The sequence below is a fragment of the Pongo pygmaeus genome, chromosome 7 (assembly GCF_028885625.2).
Source record: "Pongo pygmaeus isolate AG05252 chromosome 7, NHGRI_mPonPyg2-v2.0_pri, whole genome shotgun sequence".
Classification (NCBI taxonomy): Eukaryota; Metazoa; Chordata; class Mammalia; order Primates; family Hominidae; genus Pongo; species Pongo pygmaeus.
In genome coordinates, this window is record NC_072380.2 from 13,205,051 (window position 1) to 13,226,540 (window position 21,490).

Below are 21,490 nucleotides of genomic sequence, written 5' to 3' on the forward strand. Positions count from 1 at the left end.
TAAATTACAACAGTGTGTTCACGATACCTTTAAAAATAGCTTTTAACTGGCCGGGTGCCCTGGCTCATGCCTGTAATCCCAGCACTTTGGGAGGCCAAGGCGGTCAGATCACTAGGTCAAGAGATCGAGACCATCCTGGCTAACACGGTGAAACCCCATCTCTACTAAAAATACAAAAAATAGAAAAAAAAAAAATAGCCGGGCTTGGTGGCAGGCGCCTGTAGTCCCAGCTGCTTGGGAGGCTGAGGCAAGAGAATGGCGTGAACCCGGGAGGCAGAGCTTGCAGTGAGCCGAGATCGCGCCACTGCACTCCAGCCTGGGCGACAGAGCGAGACTCCGTCACAAAACAAAAAACAAAACAAACAAAAATAGCTTTTAACTTATACTTACTTCTCCATATTTTAAAGGCATTATCCTTTTATATAATTCATTCACGGTATACTAGTACATCATAATTTTATATTTTGAATACTTTGATAACTATATTTCACTATAATTGGTTTCCTCTATAATTCTATGTATTTTATTTACGCATTTAAAAAGATTATTCTGAGAAGTGATCCATAGGTTTCACAGGAATGATAAAGAGATCCATGGGCACAAAAGCAGGCTACAAGGCCCTCTGTGGAAGGATTAAGAGGCAACTGCCCTTCAGGAATGTGATGTGCTCTGCTGACAAGATGTCCATGAATCAAAGTGGAGGGGGTGAGAGCACAGAGGAGCTTTAAGAAGGAAGCACTGTTCATCCAGCAAAAAGCTGTCCCCTGCATCACTCAACCACTGTCATCCTCAAAGTTCTAATTCACTGAAAACTCAACACCACCATCCTCTGCTTTTAGCAAAGAAGACAGAGTACCTTGGGGTTGGGAATAATGGTTGTAGAGAATAGGATTAAGAGAAACTCCTGTGGGATGTAATTGGGCAGAAAAAGTGGATCATATACAAAGGGGAATGCAAGTAAGACAATCTGATCTGTCTTTCCTCACAAACTGAAGGCCTTTTCCTAGCAACAATTCTGTATATTGTTTATAAAAGGCTGCAGATGCTTAAAAATAACAGACAGGCTCCCTGTTTCATGTAGAAGGGAGTTTAAGACAAGGAGATGTAAATGATGATTTTTGTACATGACATCATTTGGGATAGCAGAACTGTGTGTGTGTGTGTGTGTGTGTAAGGGGGAAGGGGAGGGGGAGGGAGAGAGGAAGGGAGGGAGAGACAGAGAGAGAGAGAGAGAGAGAGAGAGAGAGAATGAATGAGAATATACCTAACAAGGAAACTTAAAATGTTATCCCACGACCAAACCCTTTGGTTAGGTGAAAGAAACTAAAATCTCAGATTAGTTTTTGAGAAACCTGATGAAAGGCAGGAAGGCAATAATCGTCACTGAAATAACATTCTAGGTACTATTAACAGAAGTATTCTCTTCCAGAGACTTAAAAAACACTTTTTACCTGTTACCTCATTAATTTCACAACATAAAGAAAAGGGTTTGGACTTTCTACTACCCTCCATTCTGCACATGAAGGCAAGGTGGTATGACATATAACAAAGATTTTCTCTGGTGTTCAGAGAAGTGACTTTTTGTGGATCATTAGCAGCCATTAGTTAACGTTTGGTGAGTGGAAGGGTTGAGTGCAGAGGAGAAGCTTGAGGGAAAGGGATGGAAGCAAGTGCTCTTGGGGTTTGGCTGTGCACCAAGTCAATCTTCATTTGACTAATTGAGCTTCCAGCCATGAGCCAAGAGTGAGGAGGACACCAAAAGTGTCCAGGTCCCCCAAAATCAGAGTCAGTTGTCATAGCCAAAGTCTTTTGCTTTCAGGCACGGTATCTGGATTCTCTACTGTGTGAATTACTTCAGAGGTCCATACTGCTCTTAGAAAACCTGGGCAACATAAAGAATTATTTCTCTCAATGGACCTAGAGCAGTAAAAATCCTATTTGCTGCTAGAGTTGTGAAAACATTTGATTTTTCATCACACATAAAAAGTAACCGTTTTTCTCTAAGTGTTTTCATTCATTTACACTTGCTGTTATGTTTTGACTCCAAACATAGTATTAATATATAACAGACAAATAAGAAGAAAGAGAACAACTTTCCAGGGATAATATTCTTATTCTTGGAGGATATTATTATTCTCATCAGCTGTCAAAGGCTATTTATGAAAATGTAAGAGGAAATCTCAGAAGCATAAATGTTTGAATTAGTCTTACTTTCAAATTAAAATGTTAAACCACAAGATATTTTTGCATTATCTTTAGTAAGATATTATTTATAGAATCTTTTCATTTGCAGCATTGTTTATTAAACAAGACAACTATGAAGCAACTACCTTTTCTTTTAAATTGTCAACCAATTATAGTTGTGAATTTTTTACTCCCAAATCTCACATCTTAAACTTCTTCTGGTTAATTGCAAATGAGATCATACACTTTGAAGAATTAAATAAAAAATCATATTGGAAAGTTGTATTTCTTTAGGGTGCCACATTTTCCTCTAAACAATAATAAAATGGTTAAATTTAAAATATTTTGCTTCCTCCGCTACCTAATGGTTCGACTAGACATTGTTTACTTTCTCCGTCAGTCCTGGGGAATATTGTTTAGTGTAACAGACAGAAAGATTTTCATGTGCATTCAGAACAAATTAGAGTCTATGAGGGCATGAAACTAGGATGTTATCTTCACAATCTGCTTTATCACAATCGTACACTTTAAATTTCCCCTTTTCAAGTCATATCAGGACAATTATGTGAAAATCAAAAGACCTTTTATTAAGAACACAGCACAGAACTCTGCATTGACTCTTAGAGGCCACCTCTAATATTTGTAAATTCAGACCTTCCTTCAGTATATGGAAAACAAGTGGATTGACCAAAAAGGTTAAGAAAACATAGTCTTTGACCCATCCATGTAGATGGCATAGGAACACAGACTTAGAGAGCAAACAAGAAGGCACCATAAACGCTATTGGGAAACCCTACCCGATTTCGGAGAGTTTTTTCATATCGTAGTGAGATGCTATTTTATCCCAACGTAAGAATCGGACAGAAGTCCCTGTCTCCTCACTGGACCCCTGCAAACACAGTCTACCATTTGGTGGCTGTCACATGAGCCCTAGAGCACTTGAATTGCACCACTGTATTTGTTTTATTATATTTCAAACGCCTGCCTCTGGCATACGTGACACCCTCTTGGAACCGAGAGTAGCTCCAGGCTGCCAGAGGAAATACCAGCAGGCTTTCACTGGGCAGCACCCATCACTCCACTGACACACAGACCTGCCAGGCCCCTCTCCTGCGCACACGCCAGGGCACCTCACACCTGATCAGCTTGAGCTCCAAAGCTGACCCGAGACAGCCCCGCGGAGCTCAGGGCTTTTGCGGCAGTTGTTCATTACTACCGATTTCCTGACAGTCATAGGGACCTTGCTTCTCTTTTCAAGGTTAAAAAACCCCACAACTCTCATAATTCCTTATCTAGAAATAATCAGACCAGTAACCACAGCGGCGTTACACAAAACAAACACACAAAAATCTCAACACTCCATCAACGTTAAATACTAGAGAAAGGGAGACCGAACACACTGCCATGACAAGAATGAAACTTCACCCAGCTGATGAGATCATTCACGATCCAAGCTCATCACTGCGTCTTCGCAGTAAATTGTTTTCTTTTTAATACCCCTCAACCCCGGTCTCCAATCGCCCTCCGCCTCTCACCTGCCAGCCGTCTGTCTCTGGTGTTTTTCCAAATGACATCCAGGGCTCTGGCCGTGGAGTCCCTGATGTGATCGCTAAAGGACCTCCGGAGAGGGGCTCGCAGGGGGCGCGCCATCACGTGGGCCTTGGGTTCCCCCATCCGCTCGCAGACGCCTTCAGCGCAGCCCGGGCGCCGCGACCATGCCTCCGTCCTCCGCCCCGCGCTGTGCTCCCGGCCGCAGGCTGTCGCCTGCCTTCAGGAGGCCGGCATTGCGGCTGGCACTGCGGCCCCGGGAAGCGCCGACTGCAGGCGGCCTCCTGGCCCGCGGCCAAGCGCGCGCGGCGGCCACATCTGGAAAGGCTTACCCTGCGCCGGCGACACCCTCGCGGGGCGCGCGAGCTGCAGCCCAGCTATCCGGAGGCGTCTCGCTTCCTGTGTAACCCAATGACTCACCTGGGTCCGCGCCGGGCTGCTCCTCGGTCACATAGCAGGTCTTCCCTTCAGGGGCAGTCCAGGTGACCTCGCGTTTTCAAAGGGAAACGCAGCGCCGCAGGCAAGGAAGCAGGGGAGGTGGGAGGGTGGGGCTGGCAGGTGGCCTTGTCTTTAACTTTCAAGGTTGATTCTCAAGAACGTTTGCATTTTAGTAACTCATTTTTATCTCATTAACTCATGGTTTTAGATTAGGCAGTTGATGAGATAGGAAGTTCAACCTTTAGTTGTGGTTGTGGGAAGGAAGATATGGCTGGAAGGAGCATTTTACAGATCGATCCGGATTCCCTCTAAGAAATGGAGACCTGAGAGGCCAGGCACTGTGGCTCACGCCTGTAATCCCAGTACCTGGAAAGGCTGAGGCTGGAGGATCACTTGAGGCCAGGAGCTTGAGAACAGCTTGGGCAGCAAACAACACCCCACCCCTACAAGAAATCAGGCGGGTGTGGTGGCATGCACCTGTGGTCCCAGCTACCTGGGAGGCTGAGAGGGAAAAATCGCTTGAGCCCAGGAGTTCCAGGCTGCAGTGACCCGTGGTCACCCCCACTGCACTCCAGCCTGGGGGACAGAGCAAGACCCTGTCTCTAAAATAAATAAAATAAGGAAATGGACACCTGAGTTTTAAACAAAATACTGATCAGCTCCTCACATTTTCTCTCTAACCATACTTCTACTTACAGTGGTTTAATCAAGTCACTCTAGGTTTTGCCCCTTAAAAAGTTTCAAATATCCCCTGATTTTATGAATCTTCTAGTTCCAAGTAAGTGAACTTCCTCATTACAATTGCACATCAAAAACTCATCCCCCAAAATGTAAAAAAAGTGCCAAGCACTGTGAAATCAAAATATGAGCCAACTGCTTCTTTTACAAGATATGCGCCTTAGTTTCTAAAGTGCCAAATAAATCTATTTCTACACCAATAAATTTGGCAGATTTTTTTGCCTTTTAAATGCATTATTAATCCTCTTTTTTTTTCTGTCTACCAAATCCTACCTTATAATGCACAAGGTTTGGCAGGGAAGCTTAATATTGGCATAAGACATCTAAAGGCCAGTTCATAACCTTTGCAAGATGAGATATGTTGTAAAAACACTTTGTAAATTGCAAGAAGCCATGCAAATGCTGATTATTACCATAATTATTTTTACACACAAAGTCATTTTCAACCCACACTGATCTCCTGAGTCTTCTAATTTCTACAACGTGCATTATTTTCACATATATCTTTAACAACTTAATTATACAAAGGATGATTATGAAAATAGTGAGATTGTGCTCCTGAATTATAACTAACATTAGTACCAATGCTTATTAATAACCCATATGTCCTAAACTGTATTGTTCCCAAACTGTTAAAGCTCATAAATGTCCCCCATTGAGAATGTACTTCATGGTAGATATCTACGTCTTTGCCTTATCACTGGACTGGACATAGATTAGGAGAGAATGCATGCTAACTGCTGAAGTAGATAGACCTCTGTGCCTGCAGGGGCCGATTCCAAATGAAAATCCTCTATTTAAGATTTTCAGAAAATATCATTGCCTAATACCTTGTTCCATTCTAAAACAATGTCCCCAAAGTTTGTGTGTGTTTCTCCTTCAAAGAGGTCTGGGCACCTTGAAGCATGTTGAATCATGTCATCTGGACCTGTTTTGCAGAGGAATGGCATGAAGTACCCATGGCATGGGTAGTGCCCGTCACCAGATGCTGTTTTAGGCCTGCGAACTTTAGGATGAATAAGACCTCAACTCTGTCTTTGAGGAGGAAATATCACATCGACCAAAAATGATTCCAAAATAATGTGATACGTTTCAAGGTAGAAGCATGTTCAAAGTGTTATGCAAAATGTTATAGGAACGCAGAGGAAAATGCAGCCTGGATTCCTAACTCCTCCTAGGCACTGACCTCACCTGAGTTTCCAATCTAGATCTATGATAAAGTTAGGGACACACAATCACTGCCAGCATGAATATCAACAGCTGATTGTCTGAGTCATGCAAAGTGACTGACTATAATGGTAGGAAGCTTTTCTATACCTAAACACAGAAGGGAAGGGGAGCAGTAAAGGGAAATAAGCATTCATTAAGTCCTTACAATGTATGATAAAGTCTTCTAGTGTTGTATATAGACTAGCAAATCATCAGAGATCCAGTATAGGTATTATTATCACTTTTTTAGAGATGAGGAAACTTGAAGCTTAGGAATAAAAAATTTGAAAAGGTTAGATAGTAAGTGGCATAACCAGGATTCATACCCAGAGCTGTCTGCCTCAAAAACTCATTAGCTTCCTAATCAACTTGGTTGGTCTTAAATTAATGACAATAGTAATGACAGTGACCCATTAGTGTTATCTAGCTCAGTCGATACTAAGCTATGAGCTAATGCTCTTTAATCTTAGCCAAAATAAAATAACCAACAGGACCTAGGGTGTGGCAGAATCCTGAGTCTGCAGATGGGTTTGAGGTGATCCCGACTATGGAAATTAAAGGCATTGAGCCAAGAGAACCAAGGTCTAGTTCAACACACACTGTTTAACAGTAGAGCACGCAGGTCTAATCACCAAAGTGTTATAAAACAACCCTCCTCCTCTTAGCAACACACTTTCTCTAGGACAATACTTAACAGTTCTTCAGTGAAGCTCATCTCAGTAGGTGTTAGAAACACCTGCCCATTCCTAGTGCAGGTTGCATTAGGTAGAATGACCCACAGACTTCACCTATCTAAGAGGATTTTATGTTTTGTTTGTCTTTTTCAAAGGAAACCTCATGGCATAAATGTAAATTTTCTTGGCAGAGTATTTCAGGAGGGGAAGTGCAGCTGAGCATTTTTGAGCAAGGCAAACTTTAATTATAGGTTTTACCATAGGCCAACGTAGAGCTGACAGCTTGCCCTCTCATTTCTGACAACTCATTAAGTCCGAATTTTACTGTGAGGGTATTTCAACCGCTTATGGATGAATCTCAGCTACATTTTATGGGCATAGTGTAAAGACCATTCTAATACACAACCAATTTTAAATTATTCTTACATTTTGCTTTCTTTGTAGGCCACTAGAAATGCTACACACAGAAAAGGTGCTGCTTAGAATCTGCCACTTGTACAATAATTTCTCAAGTTGTATTTCCACAAACTTCAAACTATCCCAGTTTTCTATGACTCTGAGAGGTGAGAATAGTTCGTGATAATTAGTGTTGTCTCAGTTTCGCAGGTAGAACAAGTGGAAATATGAGTTCATTGGTTTTTCAAGATCCCACTGGGAATCATAAGAAAAATGAGAATAGGCTGGATGTGGTGGCCCACACCTGTAATCTCAGCACTTTGGGAGGCCGAGGTGCGCGGATCACGAGGTCGGGAGATCGAGACCATCCTGGCTAACACGGTGAAACCCCGTCTCTACTAAAAATACACACACACACACACAAAAATTAGCCTGGCGTGGTTGCGGGCGCCTGTAGTCCCAGCTACTCAGGAGGCTGAGGCAGGAGAATGGCATGAAGCCAGGAGGCGGAGCTTGCAGTAAGCTGAGATCGTGCCACTGCACTCCAGCCTGGGCAATAGAGAGTCCGACTCAAAAAAAAGAAAAAAGAAAAATGAGAATAACGACATTATGCTTTGATAGGTTTGCAGTTTCTTATTTCTGTGATAAAGGGTTAGTCTCAGCCATTGGTGGAGGTGCTGTTTGACCAGGGAAGCTGTGTAAACTCTTCCAGATCCCTAGAGAACAGAGGTTCTAGTCTGTATCCTAAGCTAGAGATTCTGGTTTAAGTAAGTCCCTAATATTTCCATATAAGAAAATCATCCTGCTTTGCTAATGTATTACTGATTTAATTTTGTCTGATTTATACATTTTATCTTACTGCAAACAAAATTTTTAATTCTATAGTGTTTCTAGGTTCCATCTTCTCTGATTTAATATTAGGGACCTCTTCTTTTCCAAGTCTGTGTAACATAAATCCACTTTGGTCTTATGGCCACTGTTGCTGATGAAACTCATTTAAGCCTTCTTTGGACCAATGAGAACATTTAGGACTACCTAAAGTGCTGGAAGATCCTTTCAAAAGAATGTGAATGATGATGGGAAATGAAAAGCTTATTAAGAGTTAATACCATGTTTGGATCTGGGTCTTTGGCATAGAAAGAAAATGATTATAACCCCATTGGTTAAGTCCTATGAGTGATCCAGCCCTTGAAACAGGACGGCAGGCTTAATGAATGGCAGTGCCTGTCCCAGCATAATATATCTGCCTAAAATTCTGTAACTCCACAGAAGATGTTCTCCACTGTGTAGGTATCCAATAGTCTGTGACAAGGAGTATTCGTAGAATGAAGCCTCTGTAACTCTGAAGGATGTCTAAATGGTTTCTGTTCATTGTGATAACTGGCATCTAGCATGTGGGTTACATGCCGTGGAGGACTGCTTTGGTTTCGAAATGTTTAGTTAATATAATCATCTTTAGTGCATTTGCTCTGGCAACTGGCAATTTTACTTGTTAATCTGCTTCTACATTTGGAACCCTAAGGATTCCACTGAATTTGGTTGAGAATCTTCTTTGTGATAAACTCTATGAAATGTTCTTGACCAAAGGGCTCAAATCAAGGTGGCTTGCACTATTAGGTGTATATTGATGTTTGATAGACCAACAAACTACAATGATGATTTTCTTCAAATTGATTATCTCTGACCTGGGGGCAAACAAAATTATTCTTGGAAGGCAGGGAGAAAATCTTGGAATCTATATCTTTATCTACGCATATAGTTCTTTAAATATTTCAATTTTTGTATAATGTACAAAGCACATAAGTACCATGATTTATAGATATAATTTATACATAAATAAATGTATACACTGGGTTTCTATGCTCAGAAAGCTTTACTGATAGGCCTGGTGATCAAGGTTCAGAGACTTGCTCTACAACTTCTGATATATACCAAAATCACACTATCTCTCAGAGTAAAATCAACTTGTTGGAGGGCGTAGTGTTGAATATATCTATACGGGAAGAGGCTGCAATAAAACAAGAACTGAATGTTAGAGAAGAGAGAAGGACTTCCTTTTCTTCTTGAGTCATGTAACAATATCTTATTTCTTTTTGACTGCTGAATTTCAGTAACTATTTATGCTTTCTGAAGCAAAGATCTCTACCTGGGCTATGAAAAGTCACCTTGCCTGTGAAAAAGAGGACTTAATTTCAATTCTGCCCCTTGCCAGACAGCTTTGTGATCTTGGGACAGCATTTTGTTTTCTCATTTGCTAATGAGGGTATTGACTAGATCATTTATTCTGGTTGAGATTCGAGGGTGAGAGAAGAGGATATCAGAATTACATAGGGTGGGGACTCATACCTCCTGTTAGAGTGGAGTGAAAAGTTTAAACAACTCTACTGGGCTGGATGGTCTCATTCCACTTCAGAAAAATACCTCAGCAGAATTCTAGCTATTAGTATATATAATTGGCCATTTTAATGCTTTCCTCAAGCTATTTCAAGTTGCTTTGAACATCTCTCTCTGGAGCTGTTTGTTTGGGTTTAATCCTCTCGATCATTTCTTTTCCACTCTCTGTAGTTGACTATAGTTTTTGAGGTGAAAATATTTAGCAGAGAGGCAGGAAATAAAACATACTGGAAAAAGGAAAGAGGATGTAGAGATACCCTCAGGAACTTCTTTTCTATGTCATGATTTCAGGTTTTCTTTTATGTTGTAATTTCAAAAGGTTAAACATTTGCAATTTCTATAGAAAAATCAACAATAATGGTATACCAAAAATAATGCAAAAAATCTATAACTTATATTACCTTAGCAAGAACAGAATATCTAATAGTAAAATAATTTTAGATACAGTTAAAACTTCTGGGTGAAATAATTTCCCTATTTTGTTCTTCATTTTATTTTATTCCTATTATATTTTAATTTTTTCTTTTATCCTTTCATTTTTCACCATGTAAAATTACAGTGTTAGTAAAGAAGCTCAGCATTGCAGCATAGAACCAGAGTTATAATTTCTCTGCTCACTCAGATTTAAAGTATATTATGATTACTTGAACTGCTTTTAAATTGTGGTTATTGCAATTCATACTAGCTGTTTTATGTATCTTTTTGTTGAGATTGAAATAAAAGTATTAACCCCTTGCTGTTTCTAAATTAGAAGACTTCCTTCTGAGAAAAAATCCAAAAAACTCACATATTATTTTACCTTCATATACAGTCATTGCCATAAAAGTCCATAAAGAATGACAGACGTTGTTACTTTTGGATTATAACAATTATCAACCATCTCAAATAACATACCTACACTAATAATAAGATGAAAAGCAGTTTTGGATAATGGCTGCATAATATACTCAGGCATATACATTCAGGGATGATTTAAAAGTCAGACCAAACAGGAACCCAAATATTTCTCTATGTTAACATAACTTGTTGATTATACTTTTTTGACCATAGTATTAATAAATGTTATATATTATGATAGGACTCAAAACATTGCAATATCAACTAGCTTGAATGTTTCCGTAGAAAGGTATTTGCAGGTCGACTTCTGTGTACCAAGGGACCCTACTGAAACACACACACACACACACAAAGAAAAAGAATCAACTTTTTTTTTTTTCAGAAAGTATACAATACATTGTGAAGTACTGTAATCTCTGAGAGAAGGTTTAAAAAAAAAATAGATAAGCCCGACCACTGTTCTGATACCAACTCTGCATATGGGCAATTTTGGAGCTACAGAGTAGAGAGAGGAAAACCAAATATAACCTGGCAGTTCTTTTTCTTTTTCTTTTTCTTTTTCTTTCTCTCTTTTTTTTGAGACAAGGTCTCACTCTGTTGCCCAGGCAGGAGTGTAGTGGTGTGATCTCGGCTCACTGCAACTTCTGCGTCCTGAGCTCAAGCAATCCTCTCACTGCAGCCTCCTGAGTAGCCACGACTACAGGTGCCCACCACTATGCCTGGCTAATTTTCTAAGGTTTTGTAGAGATCAGATCTCCCTATATTGCCCAGGGTGGCCTCAAACTCATGGGCTCAAACGATTCTCCTGCCTCTGCCTCCCAAAGTGTTGGGATTACAGATGTGAGCCACTCAGCATGGCCTAGCAGTGTTGAGGTGACAGAGATCAGAGTTTAGGGGAATGGAGGCAGCTAGAATTTGTAGGACAGAGTATCAAAGAAGATGGAGCAGAACAAAGAGTGAGATCTGCAGAGGGGTCTTCCCAAGCCTTTGGCTGAATACGGATTGCCGCCAGCATGGGAAGGAACTCTCCAAGGCTAAGAAAGAAACCCTGGGAATCGGTGGACTAGAGTCACTTCCAGTCCAGTAGAAATGCAGTCACTTCCTGGAGCACACACAAGGCTGGCATTAGTTTGTGTTCTTACCAGTGAGTATGAAGAGACCTCAGGAAATACGGAGCATTAGGTATAATCCCCAGAAGAGTCATGCCTCAGTAGCAGGGCTAAATTAGTCCTAAAATAAAGACTGCTTTGGACCTGTTAGCAGAAGAAAGAAAAAAATAATAAAGATAACGGCCTGGCACAGTGGCTCATGCCTGTAATCCCAGCACTTTGGGAGGCCAAGGCGGGTGGATCACCTAACGTCAGGAGTTTGAGACCAGCCTAACCAACATGGTGAAACCCCGTCTCTACTAAAAATACAAAAATTAGCTGGGTGTGGTGGCGGGCGCCTGTAATCCCAGCTACTCAGAAGGCTGAGGTAGGAGAATTGCTTAAACCCGGGAGGCAGAGGTTGCAGTGAGCTGAGATCGCACCATTGCACTCCAGCCTGGGTGACAGAGCAAGATTCCATCTCAAAAAAAATAAATAAATAAAAAATAAAAATAGGCCGGGTGCGGTAGCTCACGCCTGTAATCCCAGCACTTTGGGAGGCTGAGGCGGGCAGATCACGAGGTCAGGATATCGAGGCCATCCTGGCTAACACGGTGAAACCCCGTTTCTACTAAAAATACAAAAAATTAGCCGGGCGAGGTGGTGGGCGCCTGTAGTCCCAGCTACTTGGGAGGCTGAGGCAGGAGAATGGCGTGAACCCCAGGGGGCGGAGCCTGCAGTGAGCAGAGATCGCGCCACTGCACTCCAGCCTGGGCGACAGAGCGAGACTCCGTCTCAAAAAAAAAAATAAAATAAAATAAAAATAAAAATAAATAAAAATAACAACAGAAAGCAATGAAATTAAAAACCAATAAACAGTTTAGAAGAACAAAAGCTGGTTCTTTGAAGAGATCAATACAATTGCTTAATCTCTAGTCAGATCAACTAAAAGTAAAAAGTGAGTTTAGCAAGATCACAGGATTGAAGATTAATATACAAAATCAATTGTATTTTCATATACTAGAAATGAACATTTCACAGTTAAAACAAGACAATACCATGCATTATTAAAAGTATGAAATACTTAGAGATACATTTAATAAAATATTTGTACAAAAATTTGTACACTGAAAAACTACAAAATATTGCTAAGAGAAATTGAAGAAGATCTAAATAAATAGAGATGTACCGTTCATGCATTTGAAGACAATATTGCTAGGTTGTTAATTCTTCCAAACTATAGATTCAACACAAAACCAATAAAAATTCCAGCAGGTTTTTTGTTTGTCTGTTTGTTTAACTGACAAGTTGATTCTAATTTATATGGAAATACAAAAGACCTAAAGGAGACAAAACAATTTTGAAAGTGAAGAGTGATGTTGGAGGATTTACACTACCTGATTCCAAGATTTACTATAAAAGCTACAGTAATCAAGACAGGGTGGTATTGATTTAACAACAGAAATTAGACTAATGGAACAGAACCAAGATTCCAGAAATAGATCTATACTATATGGTCAGTTGATTTTTTTTATAATGGTGCTAAAGTTAGCTAATGGAGGGGAGATAATCTACCTGAAATAGGTTATCAACAACTGGGGTGCTGGGGCAGTTGGATAACCATATGGAAAAAAGAAACCTTGAGCTTTACCTCACGCCTAAAACAAGCATTAACTTTAGATAGAACGTAGACCAGAGAGCTAAATGTAGGAGTAAAACTGTAAGACTTGTGGAAGTTTTCTGATCATCTTCCTCCAACCACATTTTAACGAATGGGCAAAAAGTTTAAACCGATACATCACAAAAGAAGATATATGAATGGCCAATAAGTACATGAAAAAATGCCCAACCTCATAAGTCATTAGGGAAATGCAAATTAAAGCCATATTGAGACACCATTATGTACTAAAATTAAAAAGACTGACCATACTAAGTATTGGAGAGAATATGGAGCAACTGGAATTCTTACACATTGATGGTGGGAATGTAAAATGGTTTAAGCAATTTGGAAACAGTTTGGAAGTTTCTTACAAAGTTAAACGTACCCTACCAATGAATTCCACTCCTAGGAATTACTAAAGATATATAAAAATGTATGTTTGTACAAATGCCTTTTTCCACTTATAGATAATTCTACAAAAGGCAAAGCTATAGTGACAGAGATAAGCTCAGTTCTTGCCAGAGGCTGCGAATGGGGTAAATGTGGGATGAGATTAACTACTTGGTACATGAGAGAATTTTTAGGCGTGATGATGAAAAGCAAAGTGATAAACTGGGGAAATATTTGCACCATAAATATGCAATACAGTGTTATTATCTGTAATAAATAAAGCACTTCTGTAAATCAAAAAGCAAAATAGAAACAATCCAATTGAAAAATCAATGGATTTATGAATAAGATTTCACAGAACATATGGAAGTGATAGAATTGGGTAAAAGAAGCTCAGTGTTCAAAATCTGATATCAGCAAAAATTCCCTAACCAAAGCAAACCATCAGAACCTTCAATCTCTGAAAATTAGATGTATGACTTCACAGGGAGGTGGAGAGGTGGTGGTTTTTCTATCACCAGAGAAAAAAATTGCTGTTTAAGGAATGATCACTGGCTTGGAGTATGCGTATATCAAAATGACATACCCAGTGTTGTGTTAAGTGGGTTAAATTTTATTACAATAAAGTGGTTTAAATGTCAATAATAAAATGTATTTTAGTGGTTTCATGAAAGGGTCACTTTATATTGAATCATTATTAGTACCAATTCATTCATTATAAAAGTATAAAAACATGTCAACTCAATAATGATGTTTCTATTGTATCACATTATTATATGAGAATATGCTGTTTGTATGGATATATATTCCTTTTCAAGGCACAGAATGCAACCTGAAAAAATACTTATTAAAGTGAGCAGGCATTTTGCTAATATTAGCAGCAAAAGAATGTAAATTTTCACAGTCTCTCTGATAGCCAAAAACCTTTTCTTAACTATTTTGCAATAGGAAACAAAATAGAAAAAAAAAAACACATGAAAAAAGTGAAACTCTTACTCTTTTGATTGGCATAAAAATGCTAAAGAAAGACAAGTGAGGAGAAGAAGGAAAAAAAGCCTTTGATAAAAGGAAAAATAGAATTGTGGGAGATGGAACCTCATGATGTGTTTGCATGACTTGAAACTGTACGGGAGATGACAGTCTGCAAACTTCACGGGAAAGAGGGGATCTGAGGTGAAGGTTTAGCACTGTAGAGACTGAAGCACAAATGCAGATGGTGAAAGGCCGTGGAGATTTTTAGCAAATGCTTCTTTTGTACAGATTCTTTTGTGTGTATATGTGTTGGGGGACTCTTGTTAATAAATTTAAGAAATGTGGTGGGAATCAAAGAAACCTGAGACCTTCATTGATTTCCTAATCTCTTCAACTAGACAGTTGGGAAACTCCGACTCTAACTTTCCCTCCCACTTCTTACTGGCTTGGGCTTTCTGGCCTCTGAAACTAATCAATGTGTGGCCAATTCAGTGTATGGCTGGTCAGGGTCTAGATAGATGGTCAGAGATGAGTGCAGAAATGGGAAGGAAGCATTCAGAAACTTCTTAATTTTATGTCTGTTGAATCTAACGATAAAAAAACTTTGGCTTCTATTTTATGTTTTCTTTTCCAATTTTATTTTTCTAATACTTTATTCTCATTATATTTTAAAATGGTATGGGTTAAAGAAATCAATCACCATAAGTAGTTTGGAAAACCCTGCTCTGAAGTATAAGTATAAAGTATAAGAGTAGCTCTAGATGGAGAGAAAAGGCCACTGTTTTGTGAAGTTTTAAAATCAGCCTCTGAATTAAACCCTTGTTGGTATTTGTACATCTCTCATTATTTGTTATATACATGGAAAAGCAGCAGTAGTAAACATCATTAACATTTCAATTAGAAATCGGAAAACAAACCTCCAAAGGAAACAGAGGTATTTTTGCCTTTGGAATTTTGTGCACATTGAGTGGTTCACATCTGGCACCAAGACTAGATCGCCAATGATGCAAGAATATCGAAAAGTGAAATATTCGAAGAAAAAGAAAGGATACATGGAGACAGGAAATAAAACAGGCAATTTTGCCAATTAAGTGTAAAATATAATTATTATAGAGTAGAGTTTCCTTTTATCTAGCTTTTTTTTTTTTTTAGGAAATAGAATTTCTTAGGAGACTATTTGCTCAGAAATCAGTTGGAAAATTGGAGATCTTTAGAAACAACTATTTTCTTAGTTCTTTAAATTCATATGTTATCTTTATAATGATGGTGTCACTTGTTATTTATTATCATGAGCAATGGTTGAATTATAATAAATCAGAGCTCAGTTTTTAAAAGTGTGTCGCCAAAACCAAAAGCCTACCTCAAAATATTTTGACTCTTTTTCTAACCTAGTCACTAAATCCCATGAAGTGTATACTTATTAAAAGTTTGTTGTCAATAGTGATCTCAGTTGTTATCTAAAGAGTTTCTGGTATTATAGTGTATCATTTAAAAATAACTGTTTTTGTCTTCCTTTAATACAGAATTAAGAATAAGGATGTCTAGATCTTTGCAGATGGGGCGATGTAACTGATTAATAAGAATTAGTATTCTTTGTAAAAATTATAATCACTCTTTGAGGCCTGTTGGAGTCTGGACCCATCCCATTTTTCCAATGTTCTCTCCTTCGAAACTCAAACTCTAGGCTCCAGCTGGCTGGGATGCTCAATTGCATCACTGTGCCTCGTGCATTTCCCAGTCTTCTAATTTTGCCAACACTATTTTCCTTGCCTAGAAATGCCTCAGATCTTCCTTTCCAGTATTTCAATGCTTTCTTTCCCTCCTCAGCTAAATGTCCAGAGACTCTTGAGTATCTTACCACTTAGCTGTTACTGCTTATCTTGCTCAGCAGGCTATCAGCATCCTCAAAGGATGTACCATCAAGGTCTAGAATAAGGAGATCCTCAGACAACTAAACTGGAGAGGCAGCCCCTATCAACATCACTAGCTCCTGCCCCCTTCCCCCTTTATTGCTGGCCTGCAACTTTCTAGGGGAGGAAAGAAGAAGTAAGAAGTGTATAAGGAAGAGACTTGTATGGGCTGACATTTGGAAGGACTTGCATTAACCCAGCGTAGGGATCATAGATTCCACTTAGGGGAAGCTAAAGGTTGTGGACTTAACCAAAGTTTATATCAGTTTTTATGTGGCAATTTATATATGGCCTTTTATATGGCAGTAATTTTTGCAGTGTTACTTGGGCCATTTTTAGGAATTACACAACTGCGAATTAGGTGCTGTGTGTGTGACACCATTCTCCACTTTCATTCTCTCACCAACTTCACTCCTGTAACCTGTTCCTTTTTCCTAAGGCATTCAGTGCTCATGCCATCTGGCTTCCCAGGGCCACCACTCCACAGTGCTCTATAATTCCTTCACCTCCAAATACCCAGTGCTCTATAATTCCTTCACCCCCAAATACCCAGTGCTCTATAATTCCTTCACCCCCAAATACCCAGTGCTCTATAATTCCTTCACCTCCAAATACCCAGTGCTCTATAATTCCTTCACCTCCAAATACCCAGTGCTCTATAATTCCTTCACCCCCAAATACCCAGTGCTCTATAATTCCTTCACCCCCAAATACCCAGTGCTCTATAATTCCTTCACCTCCAAATACCCAGTGCTCTATAATTCCTTCACCCCCAAATACCCAGTGCTCTATAATTCCTTCACCTCCAAATACCCAGTGCTCTATAATTCCTTCACCCCCAAATACCCAGTGCTCTATAATTCCTTCACCTCCAAATACCCAGTGCTCTATAATTCCTTCACCCCCAAATACCCAGTGCTCTATAATTCCTTCACCCCCAAATACCCAGTGCTCTATAATTCCTTCACCCCCAAATACCCAGTGCTCTGTAATTCCTTCACCTCCAAATACCCAGTGCTCTATAATTCCTTCACCCCCAAATACCCAGTGCTCTATAATTCCTTCACCCCCAAATACCCAGTGCTCTATAATTCCTTCACCGCCAAATACCCAGTGCTCTATAATTCCTTCACCTCCAAATACCCAGTGCTCTATAATTCCTTCACCTCCAAATACCCAGTGCTCTATAATTCCTTCACCCCCAAATACCCAGTGCTCTATAATTCCTTCACCCCCAAATACCCAGTGCTCTATAATTCCTTCACCCCCAAATACCCAGTGCTCTATAATTCCTTCACCCCCAAATACCCAGTGCTCTATAATTCCTTCACCCCCAAATACCCAGTGCTCTATAATTCCTTCACCCCCAAATACCCAGTGCTCTATAATTCCTTCACCCCCAAATACCCAGTGCTCTATAATTCCTTCACCCCCAAATACCCAGTGCTCTATAATTCCTTCACCTCCAAATACCCAGTGCTCTATAATTCCTTCACCTCCAAATACCCAGTGCTCTATAATTCCTTCACCTCCAAATACCCAGTGCTCTATAATTCCTTCACCCCCAAATACCCAGTGCTCTATCATTCCTTCACCCCCAAATACCCAGTGCTCTATAATTCCTTCACCCCCAAATACCCAGTGCTCTATAATTCCTTCACCCCCAAATACCCAGTGTTCTATCATTCCTTCACCCCCAAATACCCAGTGCTCTATAATTCCTTCACCCCCAAATACCCAGTGCTCTATAATTCCTTCACCCCCAAATACCCAGTGCTCTATAATTCCCTCACCCCCAAATACCCAGTGCTCCATAATTCCTTCACCCCCAAATACCCAGTGCTCCATAATTCCTTCACCCCCAAATACCCAGTGCTCTATAATTCCTTCACCTCCAAATACCCAGTGCTCTATAATTCCTTCACCCCCAAATACCCAGTGCTCTATAATTCCTTCACCCCCAAATACCCAGTGCTCTATAATTCCTTCACCCCCAAATACCCAGTGCTCTATAATTCCTTCACCCCCAAATACCCAGTGCTCTATAATTCCTTCACCCCCAAATACCCAGTGCTCTATAATTCCTTCACCTCCAAATACCCAGTGCTCTATAATTCCTTCATCCCCAAATACCCAGTGCTCTATAATTCCTTCACCCCCAAATACCCAGTGCTCTATAATTCCTTCACCCCCAAATACCCTCCATCTCATAGAGTTAGAGTTCCTTTTATTATTATTATTATTATTTAGAGACATTGTTTCGTTCTGTCACCCAGGCTGGCGTGCAGTGGTGTGATCATAGCTCCAACTCCTGAGTTCAAGCTATCTTCCTGCCTCACCCTCCAGAGTAGCTAGGACTACGGGGGTGTGCCTTTGCACCTGGTTAAATTAATTTTTTTTTCATAGAGTTGGAGTCTCTCTATTTCGCCCAGGCAGGTATCAAACTCATGGCCTCAAGCGATCCTCCTACCTCAGCCCCTGAGTAGCTGGGATTACAGACAGGTGTCACCATGCCCAGCTAATCGTTCAAATTTTTTTTTTGTAGAGACAAGCTCTCACTATGTTGCCCAGGCTGGCTTTGAACTCCTGGCCTCAAGCAATCCTCCTGCCTTGGCCTCCCAAATTGTTGGGATTACAGGCATGAGCCACTGTGGCCAGACAAAAATTCCTTTTATGTGGGTGCTTGGTAACACCTGCTAGGCTATTCCAAGATGTGAATAAAATTTAGCCCTGGGGAGGAGAAGGGGGTGTACAACTCTATAGAATTTTGTAAATAAAATAAGAACCTTGATCCAATAAACATCTACTTATTGAATGTGAGTGGTGTGACACCCAGCTTCTCGCTGCACAGCCCCGTTCTCTTTTTCTCTCCCTGCCATGTCTGCATATGGAATTATTTTCATTACCTTAAAAGGTTGTTGTCCTTGGGAGACTGGATAATGAGTAGGTTGGCTAATGGCAAATATGTGCAACCATATGACACTTTGGGTATCTTTTAGTATTTTGCTTGTTCAATACACTTCATATTTTTGTGTCTTTTCTTTTACCTTGACTATAAGTTCTGTACAGGTAGTGTCTTCAATAGTTTTATGAGCCTAGTGCATTGTATGGCAATAATACATATTTAAAAATAGTTTTGGTTATATTTAAAATAAAATATGACTTTTTGGTAGTCATTCAGTGCCATGATAATCTGTCTTAAGCCTTAAGATGTTGTTTTGCTGTACGCACTTTGAAGTACCAATTGCAATGAAATGCATGTAGAGGAAGAGTAATAGATGTGAAATTTCCACTGATATTAACCAGTGGTCTTCAAACTTAGTATTCGTAACAAGTCCCTGGAGAGTATGTTAATATTTATGGTTACTGAGCCTAAGAGATTTTGGTTCAGCAGGCCTGGAGGCATCCAGGAATCTGAATTTTTGAACAAGTTTTCTAGAAAATTATGGGGCAAATTTTAGCAAACAGTGCATTAAAGGATATGCCTTTTTTTTTAATTAAAAATGTCATTTCCCTTTCTTTGAATTTTTTAATTTTTGAAAAAAATTATTGAGTGTCCTTTATGTGCAAGAAATGCAAAGATAATTCACACATAGTTTTTATTATATAATGGGGAAAAAAGTCTTAATAATAATAATAAAGAGTATAAAAGGATACCAGCCTTATAAGAAGTTCAGATAGAGTACTGGAGTGTTTGGGGGAAAAGTGCCAATTGCTGAATAGTGGATATCCTGGAAATCTTCAAAGGCAAAGTAAATATGGACATCTGGAGATGATATAAAAGGAAATTTCAGGAAAAGGTAACAATATTAGCAGAAACACTGAGGAGGAAAGTGCAGGTTGTGGAGAACGTGAGCATTCCTGTGATGGCACTAGGGGGCAACTGGAATGAGATGTGTAGTTTGGTAGAGTGGCCAGAGCTGGAGACTGTGCAGACATATCTGTTTTTCTTTGAGATGGAGTTTCATTCTCACTGCCCAAGCTGGAGTGCAATGGCGCGATCTCGGCTCACTGCAACCTCTGTCTCCCGGGTTCAAGGATTCTCCTGCCTCAGCCTCCCAAGTAGCTGCGATTACAAGTATGTGCCACCACGCCTGGCTAATTTTTTGTATTTTTAGTAGAGACAGGGTTTCACCATGTGGGCCAGGCTGGTCTTGAACTCCTGGCCTAACCAGGCCTCAAGTGATCTGCCCGCCTCAGCCTCCCAAAGTGCTGGGATTACAGGCATGAGCCACTGCGCCTGGCCATATGCAGACATATCACTTACATTTAGTAAATGTAAGTGACATAGACAGTAATAAATATAAATAAGGTAAATTCTAGAAAATCACAAAAATATTATGTAGTGTGCTCTTTCCCTTAAAAACCAAACCAACCAAACCAGACCAAGCCTGAAACCCCTAAGAGTTAAATAATTTCACTAAATAAAACAAAAGCAAGGTAAGCTGAAGTCATGGGAAGTAATAGAGACAGAGCAAGTGGCTGAAAAGCTACCATAGACGAAGCAAAGGTTTTCCAGATGTGGAATTCTTTCTACACATTAGTGCTGTTATTTTGCCTCGCTCAGGTTCTACCAGGAAACAGACAAACAAAAAATGCAGTGTTTTCTTTTCTTTTTTTTCTATCTTCTGCCTGTAATCTAACTAAACCGACTTTGCTGAAATTTTACATTTTGTTTTCTTCAGGAAAATGTCTTGATATTTGTGATCTGCAGTTTTTTTGTTTTGTTTTGTTTTCTTTTCTTTTTGTAAAAAGCTGGCTTCCATTATAAATGGGAATGCTGTTGGAATGCCTGAAGGAATTTGTATGAGTGTTGGAGTATCTCCTTTTGGAAAGACATTTTGAATGTGTCTCCACCCCACAGTCCTCTTGTCCACATTGTAGAAAGGACAGGCCGCTCCCTACATGTGGCGATGAGCGGTCACTGCTCTGTTTATATTCTGTTGTCATGGACCATTTAGGAGAATGGCTCCTGATTAGCTGTGGAACGATGAGTACCATCTCAGAGTCAAGGTCACAAGTTAGACCCAGGTCACTCTTTTTTAAGGCCCT

At 39.9% G+C, this 21,490-nt stretch overlaps 1 protein-coding gene across 4 annotated transcripts in view; it reads right to left on the bottom strand.

Annotated features, from left to right (window-relative positions):
- Nucleotides 1-21,490, bottom strand: part of DLC1 (DLC1 Rho GTPase activating protein) — a 434,041-nt gene that overhangs the window by 190,218 nt on the left and 222,333 nt on the right. The window contains exon 1 of one of the 4 annotated variants that reach the window (XM_054497718.2): nucleotides 3,720-4,103. The exons of 2 other annotated variants lie outside the window; for them this stretch is intronic. In XM_054497718.2, the coding sequence (XP_054353693.1) occupies nucleotides 3,720-3,858 (139 nt within the window). In that variant the 5' untranslated portion in view covers nucleotides 3,859-4,103. Of the gene's footprint in view, nucleotides 1-3,719; nucleotides 4,269-21,490 lie in introns of those variants that run through there. One more of the 4 variants, XM_063668523.1, reaches the window with a different exon arrangement.